Source organism: Sitophilus oryzae, unplaced genomic scaffold (assembly GCF_002938485.1).
Source record: "Sitophilus oryzae breed Bouriz unplaced genomic scaffold, Soryzae_2.0 scaffold_1058_pilon_pilon, whole genome shotgun sequence".
NCBI lineage: Eukaryota > Metazoa > Arthropoda > Insecta > Coleoptera > Curculionidae > Sitophilus > Sitophilus oryzae.
In genome coordinates, this window is record NW_022145680.1 from 1685702 (window position 1) to 1702488 (window position 16787).

The following is a 16787-nucleotide window of genomic DNA, read 5'->3' on the forward strand; positions in this document are numbered from 1 at the left end:
ATGGAACACCCTGTATATTATTTTTTCAATAGATGGAGAATTAAAAAAATGATTTTTTATTTATTTAGAGGATTTCAAAATTTTTAACGGTTTTGCAGATATTCACGGTTTTTTAAATCATATGACATTTTCCACAGTAAAGTTTTATCAAAGCCACTCAGTGTTTTTTCTCTCGTATTTTACCATTGAAAGTGCCATATGAAATAATACTGCGTGTAAAAAAAGTAAAAATTATGAAAAATTTGGCAAAAAAAATTATGCAAAACCAGTAATTATTTTAATATATACAAAACCAGTAATTAATTTAATTATGAAATACTTTAAATACAAAAAAATGTTTATTTTTAACTCTCCTTCTAATAAAAAAATAATATATAGGGTGTTCCATTTAAAAAAAATAAAGAAAAATTATTTTATATTTTTGGAAGATTGGCGTAGAATTTTGAACACCCTGTATGATTTAAGATTACGGTATTTATAGCATGGTAAGTATGGACTATCTAAAGTAAGTATCTAATATAGTTTTGATTTCAGGGCAGTTCTTGTATTTGTAATAATTTTTTTTAACAAGTTTGCAAAAACTATATTTTTTATTTATTTATTAATATCTCTGAAATTATCGAAATATATCTAATCATATCTTAGGATTATGTAAAGTGATCTGAAAGGAAGCCAGAAATGCAATAATATTCAAGGTGTAAAAATCATCCCGATACAATCACACTTTTTTGACCCACCCTATAGAAATTAAAATATTTTCCTAAAATACATCCAATTCTCAAGTTTTTTTATTCTAGAAGCTACAGATGTCCGACGCACTATCGCTGGACCCTGTATGGTTTTTATAATAGCATTTTGCATAACCTAATTTTTAATTATTAATATAGGATAGGTATATTTTCGTTATAATTTTTGAATTTTGTATTTTATTGGATTTATTTAGGGATTATTGAATTTATTTATTTATTAATTACGCAATCATCTTTGTTTTATTTAACAAGTTTCAAATCATCTTCAGTGGTATGCACATACTCAATATCACTATTTTCTTGGTCGCTCATCATATATTTAGGACAAAAATATAAATATCTTTATTAAAATATGTAAAAACTATAAATGCCTAATAAAACTTGAAGAATCAGCAAATTAAAAACAGGAAATCGTCAAAGAAATAAAACAAAAACAATCATCTGACACACAGTCTTAATACGTTCTTTTGATTCTTGTTTTTGGGCCGATATCGAAATCATTGTTCCAAAACCGGTTCACGAACGATTACAATTCTGGTTGGAACGCAAAACTTATCGTTCGCTAAACGATACATTCGTTGCTGGTACGCATTTTCACTGCGTAACGGTACCAAGAACGGTTCTCTGCTGTGTTAGACCTAATCAATATCTTCTCTAGGTATGCCAGGTAAGCAGGGTTTTATGAAACGCCAAAGATTAGGAGAGTTTGGAAGAAAGCGGGGTCCGAAAGCGAAGATGAGGGGCGTTTTTGGAGCACCCGGTGTAGGGCTGTCGCGCCCTGTTTCAGACGGGAAAGGTGACGATGAGCCGGGCGTGGAAAATCGACTGGTTCTCTGCTCTGCTAAGGTAAGGTTTCGTTTTTTTTTTCAAAACATAAAGGCTGTCCATCGAGCCGGGAAAGGTTTGACAGAATGAATGACAGAACATTTAATTTACCTGTGAATTGAAATGAAAGACAAAACGTCACTGTCATGGATCACCTCGTTGAATAGATGAAAGCGTTATGTACTAACAAACAATTATTGACTGCTGAATTGTTTATTCAAAGCTGCATAAACGTAATAATGTAAGGTGTAATAAAACAATTTAAAACTTGCGCTTTAAAAAAAGCGTTTGTATAGCCATAGATATCAATTCTGTTTTCAACATAATATATAACAATGACTAAAGAATATAAGGACATGTAACGCCCCTATACGGGCTGCAGCAGAATTTGTGACCTTTTTTTTGTTTTGGTGGCAAACAATGAGTCATCATTTGGTCACCAGCGACAATTTTAGCGATTTTTAATAGTTTGTGTGTAGTAAACTTTGTATAAACTTTATTATAATGGTGATTAGTTGTTCAGCTTTCAAGTGTAAAAGCAGCAGCGATAAGAAAGAGCCAGGAGTTACATAGGTTAAGAGAGTTACATAGGTTAAGAATGTTTAGAGTTACATAGTTTCATAGGTAAATAAACAGTCCACTCCAACTTTTTAGCGTTTTCTTATTGAATTCCATAATTATTCTTCAATTTCAATTAATATCTATATGTACTTGATATGTGCTATACGTCGATACTAGTTTTGTACCTTTTGTTAACATTTTAATACGTTTTTTTCGTAATTAATTAGGATGATACACCATAGGCGTAGTCAAAACAATTATCAAAAAATATAAATATTGCTTCAAACAGCTAGGTTAAGAAAAATATATGCCACGGCACTGTTTGATGGCATCGTCACAATTTGCTCTCGGGTGTTATTTGTCCTTGGATTCTTTAGTCATTGATATATAACTATTTTTTTTACTATTTCTCATTGACAAGTTGACAATTACGTCAAATACATTTAAAGGACATTTTTTAAGGCAACCAAATAAACTAGTAACCTCTAAAAATTATTTTTCCTACCACTAGCGACATACCGTGTTCTTAGTTAATACTAAATTATTTTGTCACAATTTCACCACATAAGTTTCCAGGCAGCTTTGAATAAGAAGACTAAGGAAGGAGCATATCAAAAATCTTAGGTACCGCGATGGGCCTCAAATATGGCCGACTTAAATTCCGGTTTATCAGTGTCGTTCTAATTTTATTTAAAAAATGTAAAACTATGATGTAGAGTAGACGTGGGGTAGACTCAATAATTTGTTGTTTTATTTTACGTTGTGAATAAATGTTGGTAGTTATTAAAATTGTTATAAAAATATATAATTTTAATAAAAATAGATAAGTTATAATAAGTATTTATTAACACAAACATCCGATACGCTACTGAAACAGGTAAGTCAAATTAACGTATCTAAATTCTTTGACATCTAATCTTTGACAAGTAATAAATAAAAGCTAAAATGCAAGAAAAATATATAATTTAGTTAATTTAAGTGAATTTCATAAATGATCGGTTTACTACACGTATGTATATTATATAGTCACTTACTAGCGAAAAGTTGTTCCATTATTTCACTCAATTTTTGCCGAGATCTACCGCACGCTACACAACCAACTATTTTAGAGTCTTTTTCGATAAATCGCGATAGCGTCACTGTTAATTTAAGTTCTGCCACAATTTCCATCTAGATTTACTACCTTTATACAACTATCAGTAGTAGAATAAATAATAAATAACATAAAATAAGCTCCGTAAAGACTGACAAATCCACAAAATTTCAAATCAAATTCAAATGTGTCAAATGAATCGTCAAACAGAACTGTCAAGGATCCCCACCCTAGAGAGCTTTTATGGTGGCTTTTCCGCCCACCATGCATGAATACATGGATAACATTATGCTCCTTCCTTAGTCTTCTTATTCAAAGCCAGGCAGCAATGAATATGTGCGAGTAATGTCATTTTGGCTTTTGATTATCATTCGTCAAGAGGAATTGTGGTCAGAAATGAAAAGTTTATTGTTTTATAAACTAATATTTTATTAGACTTTCTCTATGGATACAACTGACTACCGCAAGCTGTTGCTAGGATGTTCTATTAATTTTAATTGTATTTTTAGACATAGTGAATGATCGTAAATTTTTACGTATAAAGCTTCATTCAGAACCTCGCAATTAGTGGAATAAATTAGTGGTTTCAATTACACTTTATACTTTTTAGTATACAATCATTCGCAATGTCTAAAAAACGCAATTAAAATTAATAGAATATTCTAGCAACATCTTGCGGTAATCAGTTGTATCCATAGAGAAAGTCTAATTGAAAATTCCTCCCAATACCACGTTCTGAATGTTTACATTCAAATTAGAGGAACAACCTTCTACGCTAATTGAAGCCACTTATTTATTCCACTGATTTTGAGGTTATGAATGAGGCTTAAGTATTCTACAATTTTTACCCCAAATTATTACGATTCTATAAAAATAACTTTTTTTTCAGGATAAGTTTGTTCTTACCCAAGATATATGCGTAATGTGTGGAGCCTTAGGTACAGATCAGGAAGGTTGCCTTATTTCTTGTGTTCAGTGCGGTCAATGCTACCATCCGTATTGCGTAAACGTCAAAGTTACTAAAGTGATCCTGCAAAAGGGCTGGCGGTAATAATTGTGTATTACTTCGATTATATTAATATTAATTCTTCTTTATTTTAAAGGTGTTTGGATTGTACAGTATGCGAAGGCTGTGGACAGAGAAATGACGAGGGTAGATTAATTCTTTGTGACGATTGTGACGTGTCTTATCATACTTACTGTATGGATCCTCCTTTGGAATTTGTACCTCATGGAAACTGGAAGTGCAAGGTAAAAATTAAATAGTTATTGAGTTAATCGTTATTGGGAATAATAGTCATAATAGCAACATATTTTTTTCGTAAAATTGATTACTTGTTTTATGACAAGTTATACCGAGTGTGCAACAAACAAAAAAAGTTTGCAATAAGTTTGCAACTAACAGATTTTCTTTTTATTACTGAGTTAGTGTAAAACAGTTTATGTATACAGATTTTCTTCAACAAAATGCAGAGATCGAATATATGGACTTTCGTTAACTTATAACCCCAATTTCAACTTTAAAAATGTTTAATTCATGATTTTACCAATGCCTATTCAAGATCGTGTTGTTGTGAATTTTACACGTTTTATTTTTTATCTCAAAAACTATTAGAGATAGGTGTAAGTTAGTATAATGGAAAAATTATGAGATATGAAAGTAGTTTTCAAAAATGTAATAATATATTGGGTGTTCTATTTAAAATAAGAAAGATGCTACCACTTTTCAAATGATGCGGCAACACTGTAACGCTGAAAATATTTTAGAAAGATGGAGCAGGTGCCTTTGTATAAAAATCCAAATTTTCAAAAAATCTTATTACCTGTTCTCCATAAACGTCTCCTAACTACATCGCCGTGTTTCACCCTATATAGGGACTTGAAAATAATATTAGATTTTGGATTTTTTGAAAAAAAAAAGTAATTTTATATTTTTTTGTATGAATAACATAGGACAAAGCGAATCTAATAAAAATTAAATCTAATGCATTGTAGCGTTTTTTATAAAACATTACCACTGCGAACGGCAGCTTTTCGTTGGTAGATCAGTCGTGGATAAGGTATTTCACTGGAAAGAAACTAACTAACAATAATAAATCGAAAATACAAATATTGGGCGCCAGCCATGAACAGAGAAAGAAAACACAGTTGTTTATTACTTAAAACTAGTGACTATATTCATTCATGATGTATTCTGATGGTAAATAGCATTGTACAATTTTAATAATTATTATAGTGGCTATATGTCGAGTAAAGCTATGTATGTAAATAATATTAAATATGTTCTATGAAAAGACTATTAAAAAATACAATGTGTGTAAAATTTTAGAAAATATATGAAAGGTAGCATTACTTTATTTAATTTGTTAAATTTTATGCAATGTTAAATCTGAGATGTTGCAACCCGTAGATTCTAGAATCTATGTTTGGTTATTCATCTGTTAAAATAGCGCAATAATAATATCTATGAAAGTAATACTATTACAAAACGTAATGTAATGAAACCTAAGATCTAAATCATATTTAAAATACTAAATCGATATGAATGTTCTTAACGATCTAATCACTAAACATAGTCTGTACGATATTACTTAAGATGTACGTTATTATGTTAAGACTGAAAATGTTTTAAATGTTAAATGTAAAACTAGAACTTAAATCTACACTTAGCTGTTCTTTATGTAATCTTGCTTCAAACAGTAACAGCGTGAGGTGGGCTCATATCTCTGTACTGTCTCTCGGCTATCCAATACAACAAAAGGGGCCAGAATGAGGACACCATGAATTAATACAGCCGTAACTACTGACTAGGCTTATAGATGGGAACGAAGCAGCATGGGGCTTACGCTACATCCATACTGTGGCAATATGGGGACACTACCCGTACCTTAGATACTCTCCGTAACTTGGACATCCGTCCATAAGATAATGTCCATCCATAAGACCCTCGAAATACTTCCGAGGGCTCTATAATAAACAAAGGCAATTGTCCTTTCTTCCAATACACATTCTGGAGGACACAAGCAAAGGAACGCCAACGTGCCAGCAAAATACAAATACAAGTTGAGTTGGGTTTGGTTTGGTTGTGATATATACAGCATTGTGAATTATACAGCAAGATTTAAATAATTGCAATTTCTCTAAGCAGGGCTCTGAAGGTGAGCGTAGAGCGGCAAAAGCAAAAGTGAATCCACAGTGTAGAGAGGGAAACCTTGAAGCGATGTTGACAGCGCTCCACAGAGCAGTGAAACCTTGAAAATAAATGCCCACAGAGCAGCGAAACGATACGACATCATATATTATATATGAAAGACATGTAACGAACTAAAAACGTTACAGCATTAATTCTATTTTACAGTCCGGCAATAAATTGAAAAAAAAAATCAGAACTTTGTTATATTGGCCTATACGAAACAAAAATTTTCATCAATCACATTCTACGTAACCTTATAGATTTTCTAAATAATCTTACTCTATTCCTTTTGAAAACTATATGTTGGTTTGAAGTTTTTTTTTCTATCAGTCATTGTAACTACTTTAGTATCTTAAACAATGTTACTTTTAAGTACCAGTAATTTTAACAGTATAAAAAAATACTGTCTTATTCTTGTTGGATTTCTTTGTTTTAACGATTATTGAAACACTTCTAAAAATGAATCAATAAAGTTGAAATATTTTAATTTTTAAATCCTTCTATAGGCTTGGTGCATTTTAGTTGATTTCAAAAAATTCCGACCGCAGCGCTCTCTACGGCAGTAATCAGAAATTTTCGCTATGTATTTCACGCCGTCCAGGTTACAGTTCATGTTGATCGCATTAAAATAATATTTAAATCGTGGCTTTGTCATGATATTTAAGTATTTTAGTTTTTTGCTAGTGCAATTATTGAAACTATAAAACACTCAGGTACAAGATTTGTGTGATGTGACCTTGTTTCGGGTAGTAAAAAATAAGTGAAAAAGAACTCGGAACTGGGCGTCGCGTTGTGTTCTAACAATTTCAAATGTTAATAAAATTGCCGAAAAAATGTTAACGCGTAAAAGGGGGCGTAATTACGTGGTTGTTTGGTGTATATTCAACTTTCCCGATTTTTTTTCAATATTCAACTCTCCCGAATCAACATTTTATAGCTTCACATCTTCTCAAACCGATTTGATCAAGCATTTCAACGAAACAAGTGAGTAAACAAAGTGCCCATTACATAATCAAAAAATTAAATAGACAGACTATGAGAAGATAAAATATAATTTCCAATATTAATGATATATTCTTTTTTTAATCAACTACTGCTTAAATTTTTTATGAATATCTTCGAATATTATAATTATGTGTCTTCAAAAAATTCCGTTAGACCCGAAATAGCCCAAGTTGTTTCCCCACTAGCAAAACCGGTGCGTAAAACTCATCTAGAAACTCATCTTCCGAAGATATCAAAATATTTCCTTTTTTATTTTTTTTAAATTTTCACAAATTACACTTTCTAAAACTTTTAGAATAATTATATAAACTTTTTTTCGTATACTTGCTGTTTAAACTCGTGTATTTGTATATACCGATTGTTTACGATATTCTCCGATGTGGCAGCACCGGCGGAGAATGCACCAAGCCTATATTTATGAAACTTGACACACGGACATAAAATTAAATCCTAAACATCTCATTAACTTTTTTTGATATTTAGTTCTCTAACCCCACTTATTGCACATTGCAGGATTTTTGTACCATGATAGTTGTTGCATGACATATGTCAAAATTAAATTAAATATTTTTTTGTTATTGTATATGCTGAAGAACTGCACATATACTTCCATCGAATGAATATACTATATCAATAGAAAGTCACAGTTGGGGGGTTGGAACCTTTGGCGTTAAAACAACAAAATAAAACACTAGTTCACAGTACACCAAACATTTTACTTTTGCATTGGACGCGCGTTTTGCTAACCAGATGATTAAAACTCTAGAGTTTCTCATCCCTCTTTCATATCTGGTGATGATGCTAACATGGTGGTGCAAAAGTAAGGTGTTTTGGTGTATTGTAGTGAACTAGTGTTTTATTTTGCAATAGAAAGTTGTTGGATGTCAAGCTAGTCATTATCATTTAATAGTAGATTAGGGGTTTTTAGATTATAGTTTGTCAAAGACATATATTCTCCCCCAAAACAATATATACAATCTGTTGAAAATGATTGTCAGTTGTCTGTCATTTTACTACAAGTCTAGGTTGTTTTTCTGTAATTTTTTGAATAAGTGGTTAAATATTCTCTTACTGGACAAACTATTAGTAGTAAACTAATAGTATTTACACATTTCTGCCATTTACTCTTTATTGTAATTTTAGTGGTGCGCCTGTTGCCAGACCTGTGGTTCAACCGATCCCGGTTTTAACTCGACGTGGATGAATGGATGTACTGAGTGTGGTCCATGTGCCTCGCATGTTAGCTGTCCCAGTTGCAGTGATTTATATACTGAAGGAGATCTTATTATTCAATGTGTTCAGTGCGAAAGATGGTTACACGGAGCTTGTGATCTTATAAAAACGGAACAGGTAAGCTAGTATCCCCTTTTCTCCATCTAATTCTTGAAAACTATTTTGTTTATTTAAAAAAAAACGTTTTTTTTTAAATAGAACCCACCACAGAGATATAGACTTTTTTAGAAGGTATTATCTTATCTATCTACTTTATTATAGGATGCAGAAAGATGTGCTGAAGAGGGCTACTACTGTCTACTATGCAGACCTCGCGACGTACCTCCGCCTCATTTGGTACCACAACCGGTAACCTCGAAACCACCCACTCCGACGAAGAGCCCGGAATCGCGATCTAATGCCAATTTCTTTGTTGACGGTGTATGTCTGAGCGAAACCGGAAATAGCCTAATAAAGTCGCTATCTTTGGAGTACCACGGAACTAGGAAAAAGCGCAAGAAATTGCCCACTCTTCAGGACAAAGAGGCTGGAATTATGGCTACTATCGAATCCGTAGTTGCAGGAGGTAATGCATGTTAGAAAAATATTAAATACTTAGATGATTATTTAAAAATTATGAAATATATACAGTAGAACTTTGCTAATCCGAACATATTGGAAAAGCTACCATCAAATTAGTGAGGAATCCAGATTAATAAGTCTTGAATCGGCATTTACATGTCTAGGAGTAAATCGCTATGGTGATCTTGTAAATCGGAGAGAAAAAAATGCAAGCTGTTTATTACATAACTACGTAATCTGACGCTATATTTTATGCCCTTGGGAAAATACTTGCTCTTTTCTCTTTATCTTACATCTTTTTGTACTGCGCATATTGGCTGTACTATTTGTACACACAAAAATTGGCACCGAAAGGCAGAAATGCCAACCCGGTATGGGTGCAATACCAACCCGGTATGCCTGCAATATGCAGGCATAAAAATAATAATTGTTTCTTTAAGAGATATGTAATCGTTACAAGGTCCAATATTAGGTTAGGTTAGGTTGCTGGGTTTAGGATCCTGTTTGATGCCTCAGTCAGAGGCCTTGGGCCCATTGTTATACCCCCGTATTATTGTACCAAACCTCTTCAGTACCATACCTTTCTCTCATTCATTCTTTGCGTTAAAGCACTTCCAGCTCTTTGTAAAATTCCCGATATCGCTGATGTTAGCTTCTGCTACTTCCTCCAGTCCCTCCAAAAAATCGTACCATAAAGCTTTAAAGCGTCGGTATTCCAGTGCCGGACAGTGGCACAGCGGGTGCTCTATCGTTTCTTCTTCCTCTCCGCATTCTCTGCAGTAGTCGTCGGAGATCGTTGATTTCACGAGGTTTACCCCCGTGGGGCGACACCTACAATTATACGTTCTAGGTTCTTTTTATGCTCTAGTAGTTGTTTTGTCTTTTTGCTAGATAGCAAAAAGAGAAAACCAGAAGATACCGACAGATGCGAAAGATGCAACAGATGCGAAAGAACACCGAATTACGCGTTCAGGTTTCTGTGACCTTCAGAAAGAGTTCATAGACAATCCGCATCAATGTATAGTTTGGGTTATTATTTGTTTGGGTGAAAATAATCTGCACCAATATGTTATCGAGGCATATGAAAAGATCCATAGACTTCGAGACATACGAAAAATCAAGTCCATTTAGCGTGTGTCGCAATTTTCACACCTTAAAAAATTAGTTTTTTATAGCTATAGCAACTGCAGCGACTATGAAAAAAGCTGTGTGATTTTCATAGAAAATAAGGGCACCTGTAATTCATTTGAGAATGTTATAAATCGCTAAAAGAGGTTTCAAATCTCTTGGATTTCTATTAATATTAAATAAATTTTATTAAAAATTGAACTAAAATTGTTAGTATCATTAAAAACAATTCAAATTCAAAAATTGTATCAGTCAAATTCCCTCATTTAAGGTGAATATAAATACAGCTCATTCTAAGCTCTACTTATCTTTAAGAAAAATTTAAATCATTGTTGCAATGGGGCCTTAATGCCATTTCGAATGAACAATAGTATTAATAATGTACATTATAATAATAATAAATTTTATATCATAGTGTGTATTAAAACTACTAAAACACTTTTAAATTGGTATTATATTAACAACTTTTGTTTTTTAATCCAAAAAAAAGTTACCAATTTTCTCAATCAAAATATTTGTGGTCCTGAAAAGGACCTTCGTTTTCCCATGTTCGTCAAGGTAGGTAATGGGTAAACGGTAAAAAAACAGGATAATGAAATTTAAAAAATTACAAAAATTGTTCAAAAGTGCCTCCCTCTTGCATTAAACAATAACCCAAACGATCATAAAATCCCCTCCTCACATTGGATAACATATCAGGGGTGACAGTGTCAAAGGCATTAAATATTTTCTGCCTTAACTGCTCCAAGTTTTGAATTTCTTCATGGCCGTAAATTTTAGATTTTATGTACCCCCATAAAAAGAAATCATTCACCGAGAAGTCAGGTGAAATTAAACGTCAGTCTAAACAAAACTGTCATTTTTGAAAACTTGTCAAAATTTGGACACACGCTAAATGGACTTGATTTTCCTATGTCTCGAAGTCTGTGGACTTTTCTGTATAATCTCACAGTAATTTAATAGATTGCTCGTCATATTATATCAGCTCGTAGGAGATTAGGAAAAAAAAAGATATTTATAGTATAAAAAATTAATTTATTTAACAAAATTTAATTAAAGATGTGACAAAATAGTTACATTTCTATTGGTTCTATCGGACTTTTTTCGACTATATAAATCTTTATTTTTTGTAAACTTTAATGCATAAAATATTTTCAATCTAATAAATAATTTAATGATGTAAATAAGAGGAAATTTCTCACATGGGTGGTCAAATTCTATAGTTTTCATTATATCAAACAGCGTCTGAATGTTTTCTTCAGTGCAAAACTCATCAAAATTTAATATAAATAATTTTTCCAGCCTGTAAATAAAATGAACAAATTTTTCCACTTTCATGATCAAAGGCTTTTAAATGGGTAAATAATTTCGAGCTATCCAGAGATTCGGATTCTTTTGCAAATTTTAGACAAATATCACATTGATGTATTTGAAGACTTTTTAATGATGTAGTCAAACATAATTAAAGGCATTTTGAGTTGAAAACATTTCTCAGAGGCTGTTTGATATAATGTAAACTATAAAATTTGACCACCCATGTGAGAAATTTCCTCTTGTTCATTACATCATTATGTATTTAACATCATTAAATGATTTATTAGATTGAAAATATTTGATGTATTAAAGTTTACAAATAAAGATTTATATAGTCGATAAAAGTCCGATAGAACCAATAGAAAGGTAACTATTTTGTCACATTTTTAATTAAATTTTGTTAAATTAATTTTTTATACTATATATATCTTTTTTTTTCCTTATAAATAAACACATTTGCATCCCATTTTAAATAAGATATACAAATTACCAAAACTTAGAAATAACAGTTCAAAAGTTCAACAAAAATCCTACACGCGTTTTTAAAAAGAAACATATAACCACGCACTATGTCATTCCAGCAAGCGAATACGACACAGCATAGGTTTCCGGACTAAACGACTGGTGTATTTACACCACTCAATAGGCGTGTCGGGTTTGCCGAGCGGTTTCCGATGCAGTCGCTTTCTTTCGCATCTGTTATAGGTAATTTGTGGTTTCGGTTAGAAGTATCACTGACCGTTATCAAGTGTGAACTAAACTTAATCCTAAAACTACTGAGCTTATATACTGAGGCAGAAACAAACGTAGAGAAGCGACAAAACCGTCGGCACTATTGAAGTAGGGGGACCAAGTTTTGTGACCTTCAAATTGGCGTACGTGACAGATAGCATGTTTATAGTAGTTTATGTTTATAGCTGCACTGAGAGAAATTCAATGAAGGCAAAAGAAATAAGAAAAGTTGTACACTGAAAAACATGTGTTCAGGAAAAAAGTATATTAGAAATATTTAGGAATCATATTGAATAGTAACTATTTTTAAGATTTAACGGTTTTCCGCGATTTGTGGATTTACCGCGTTCTAACCATTTTCTAACATATTCCTTTTAGAGAGATTTTAAATCGTATCTGATAATATTGTTCGTTTCGAAATTAATATTATTTGAAAGTGTGTTTTTAAGTAAAACAATTTTAAGAAAAATTCGAATATTTATCAGCTGTTATCACAAGCGTTAAACCAAACTAAAATAAAAGAAATAAAATAAATAAAAAAAGTAAATAACATGATTACAGTTGAGGGTAGGAACTGGGGTATTAAAACAGCAAAATAAAACACTAATTCACCACAATACACTAAAACACTTTACATCAGTGCATCAGCAGATGATTAAAAAACATAATATGTTTATAATATGAGAACAGAGGTGGTAGATTAAATTTACAAGAAAGAAAACTCAGAAAAGATTCAGCGGTTCTAAAAATGTAACCAAAATTGTTTTTTAATTTTCAAAGTATCTCGGTTATTCTGGACTTGTTTGAAAAACGGTAAAGAGAAAATATGCTTCATTTATCGAGGTCTACCAGCCCTGAAAATATTTGCACTTATTTAAGACTCACTCTATATATTAAAAAATCATATTTTACATAAAAAACCATATTACATTTAAAGATAACACAACTCAAATTAGCGCCGCTATTAAATTATATATGCGAAAAAATATTTAATTTTCTAATAGTTTTCTTATCTTTTTGTTTTATTTTGAGGTCCCTATTCGTGTATTTTCATAGTATAGAATATTTTCAGCCCGATAGAGAGTTTTAGAGCATAGTCTTTTGGAAATTGAGGATATGGGTGTTCCAAATGTTCTTTGATTATTAGACTATACAGTTTTTGTGAAATTGATGGCCCAGTACTAATATTCTCGAAATTAGAATTAAGTAAATATTTTTTCTAATTCATTTATTCATTTATATAACAAGGCTTTTAATTTAAACCCCCTTTTCACAAGGGGGCAATTTATTAATTTTGCAAAAGGCAGTTTTAAATAATTAAACGCTAAAAACCTGCATCTATTTTAAGTTTTAATAATATTTAGTCCTTAAAGTTAGTTTCTTTCTTTAAGTACTATTATAAGGTAAGGATAAAATATAGATTAATTAATCCAAAAAAAGATTATTTACACAAATAAAAAAATAGTAAGATTTCAGGACTTATCATTAACAATGGCAACGCTGGCCGTATTCCGAAAACACGTTGAGATGACAGTTAGCATGTTTACCTTCCACTCGAGATTCGTTTTGTCGCTTCTCTACGTTTGTTCTTCTCTGCTAGAGGCGAGTACTCACCCGTGAATTAGTTGGGTTAGGTGGGAGCGTTTTATGAGTGGTTGCCATATTGTTGAAAGTTCCATACTTGGATTGCTACAGATTTTATTATAGTTAGAAATAAATACGGCCTCTTTAAATTTGCGGTTTTTTTCAATAGGGTTCTTTGTAGACAACCCGGGCTTCCAACCATTTTATGTGGTGGTGCTTGGACCACCATAATCTGCAATGCCCGACGTCATTGTTTCACCTCTTTGCGTATGTTTTTTATGTTCGTCAAGTCGTACATGTAGAGGACGTTTTGTCTCTCCAATATATGACTCACCGCACTCGCAAGGTACCTGGTAGATGCACTCTTTTTCTTGGTTTGATGATTCAGGTTTTGCTTTTAGTAGTGATGGGAAAAACCGATTAATTTCAATAATCGAGTACTCGAGTATCAAGCGATTGCAATAACCGCGTGATCACTCCAGCGAAATATCGCTCGTATTTAAAAATACGGTTTTTTGTCCGTCGCATGTTGTAAGTACTCGTTAACGCTAAGCAGTAAGCTGCGTGCGCAGGGCTTACGCATATTCTTTCGGTAATGAACGGCAAGTAGTAAGCGGCGAGCGATTCGCTTGATCGCCTGATTTAGTTTATTTCGAAGCATTGTCGATGTAGGTCGTGAAATTTTGTCTCTCAGATACGCAACGGATAAATATACCGGGTACGTCTCAAAAGTGGATCACCCCCTATAACTTTTTTATTTTTTCAGATAAAACAACGAGATTTGGTATGTTAGTATATGACATAAATTAGGATTGATTGACATATTCAATTGTTTTCGGTCACTGCGTTCGTTCACTGTTTTCGGTCACAGCGAAACTGCAACTTTTGATTTTTAAACCGCAAAGTATATGACGGACCTTGATTCTGAAAAGAATTAATTATGTTAGAAAGTCACTGCACATAATATGTTTTTAAAATATATTTACCTTTGTATGTTTCCTGCTTCTCCTTCGTGATGCTTGTGCTATAACGTTCTAATGTTCTAAAAAAAACATTAACTGTCAAAATTACAATTTTGTTTTAATTTCCAATAAAATTAGTTTGTTTTTCTGCTTCATCTGTCTCTTTTCCCTTCACCCTTCCTCACAAGAGTTATCAATTTATAAAAATGGTTAATTTAATTCAATTCACATTAGGATTTTTTACGCCATCCCCTATAATCGAGTATCCCATCACTAGCTTTTAGGACACTTCTTAGGGTAGTCCCAGACTTAAAACAGTTTTAATTCTTCAACTAAGAAAAGAAAGTTCTTAAAGCATCAAACCAAGAAAAAATGTCTGAGAGAAGTTCTACTGTAATATTGCACAACATATACCTTTTAAATGTATTATTTTTTTCAGATTTTTGTTTCTACAGTTAAATCTAATTATTACTTTAATGTTGTTTAGGATTTCCAGGCGAAAACACTCTGGAAGATACCAAGTTGGAATTGGTTGATTTGAAAGACGAGCCGCAAGAAATTTATAAAGAAGGTATGATTTGGACGAAGGAGGACGGGCCTCCGCCCGAGGGTTTTACTATTTTTACATTGGAGAGCGGAATATCGGTTCTCAGGAGAAAGAGGCAAAGGAACCTGCAAAAATTGGGCATCGGCGGCTTTCTGGTTAGAATGCGTGGATTGCGGACGGGTCAGGATAATGACGATATCGATATGTTACCTGGACAAACAAATTCAATCAGTGGTAAGTATATTTATGTATACTTCCATGTTAATGAAAAACCTGTTATCCGACGCGTTGAACAAGTTAGGTTCTTGTTTGTTAATATTTGTAAAAAGGGCACTTTTATATGTTATTACTTATTATTGTCAGTTTTACACTTGAGGTGAAACTATGTTTCATTATAATTCCGGAAATAAAGCAAAAAATATGTTTTTGTATATTTTTAGTTGGACCAATACCTTAATTTTTTTAAATAATGTCTAAACATTTGTGGCCGATCAATTTCCTCAAAACCTCTAAAAATGAATAAAATTTTTACCAAAAAACCTCTAAGTGAATAAAATTTAGGCAATAAAATAGTATTACTAAGTTATATCAATTATTGTTGGTTAAAATTATATACAAACAGATACAGTTTGCCAATCTGTAATCAAATCTTTAATACAGCTTTGGACCCTATTCTAGATATACCTAGAGTGTTGTAAATTGCTTGAGAATTTATTTCTGGAGAACGTTCCTCGATAATGAACTAGAATAAACGAGTAAATGTCGAGAATTTATAATTGCCGTAGAGAAAATAGGTTGGAAAGGGAATCAGTGACATTTTTAATTTTTATCTGATTTTTTTCGTTCTAAGCATTCCCGAGAAAAAATAGAATTTTGAGAACATAGAACAAGAATAAGAGAAAATCTCTCTTTTACAAATATTTAGCAATGATTTGTCGTCTTAATTTGCAAATTTCAGTATGTAGTGTTGACATACTGCAATTTGCAAATTAAGACGACAAATCATTGCTAAATATTTGTAAAAGAGATATAATAGTATACTGGGGAATCCCCAGTATACTATTATATCTAACAGTTACAGTTAGAGGTTAAATTTCCCCGTCAACGAGGAAAGTCAAATTTAATTTAATTTTCCCCGTTGACGGACGGCAGTTAAAAATTTTCGGATGAAACTGCCGCAAAAACACTACGACCAATCAGAGCGCAGTCGAATGATCGTGCCATAGGATCACGGATGCATGAAAATCCACCTTATAAGACTGATTCAACTTAGTTATCCAAACATTTTTATTATAAACAT

The 16787-nt window shown here is 32.2% G+C and overlaps 1 protein-coding gene across 1 annotated transcript in view; it reads left to right on the forward strand.

The window, feature by feature from the left end:
• LOC115875825 (histone-lysine N-methyltransferase 2D-like) overlaps positions 1-16787 on the forward strand; it is a 141200-nt gene that overhangs the window by 14020 nt on the left and 110393 nt on the right. Inside the window, exons 7-12 of the mRNA XM_030891351.1 lie at positions 1408-1595; positions 4118-4275; positions 4332-4479; positions 8570-8776; positions 8921-9224; positions 15428-15721. Of these exons, the coding sequence (XP_030747211.1) occupies positions 1408-1595; positions 4118-4275; positions 4332-4479; positions 8570-8776; positions 8921-9224; positions 15428-15721 (1299 nt within the window). The remainder of the gene's footprint in view (positions 1-1407; positions 1596-4117; positions 4276-4331; positions 4480-8569; positions 8777-8920; positions 9225-15427; positions 15722-16787) is intronic.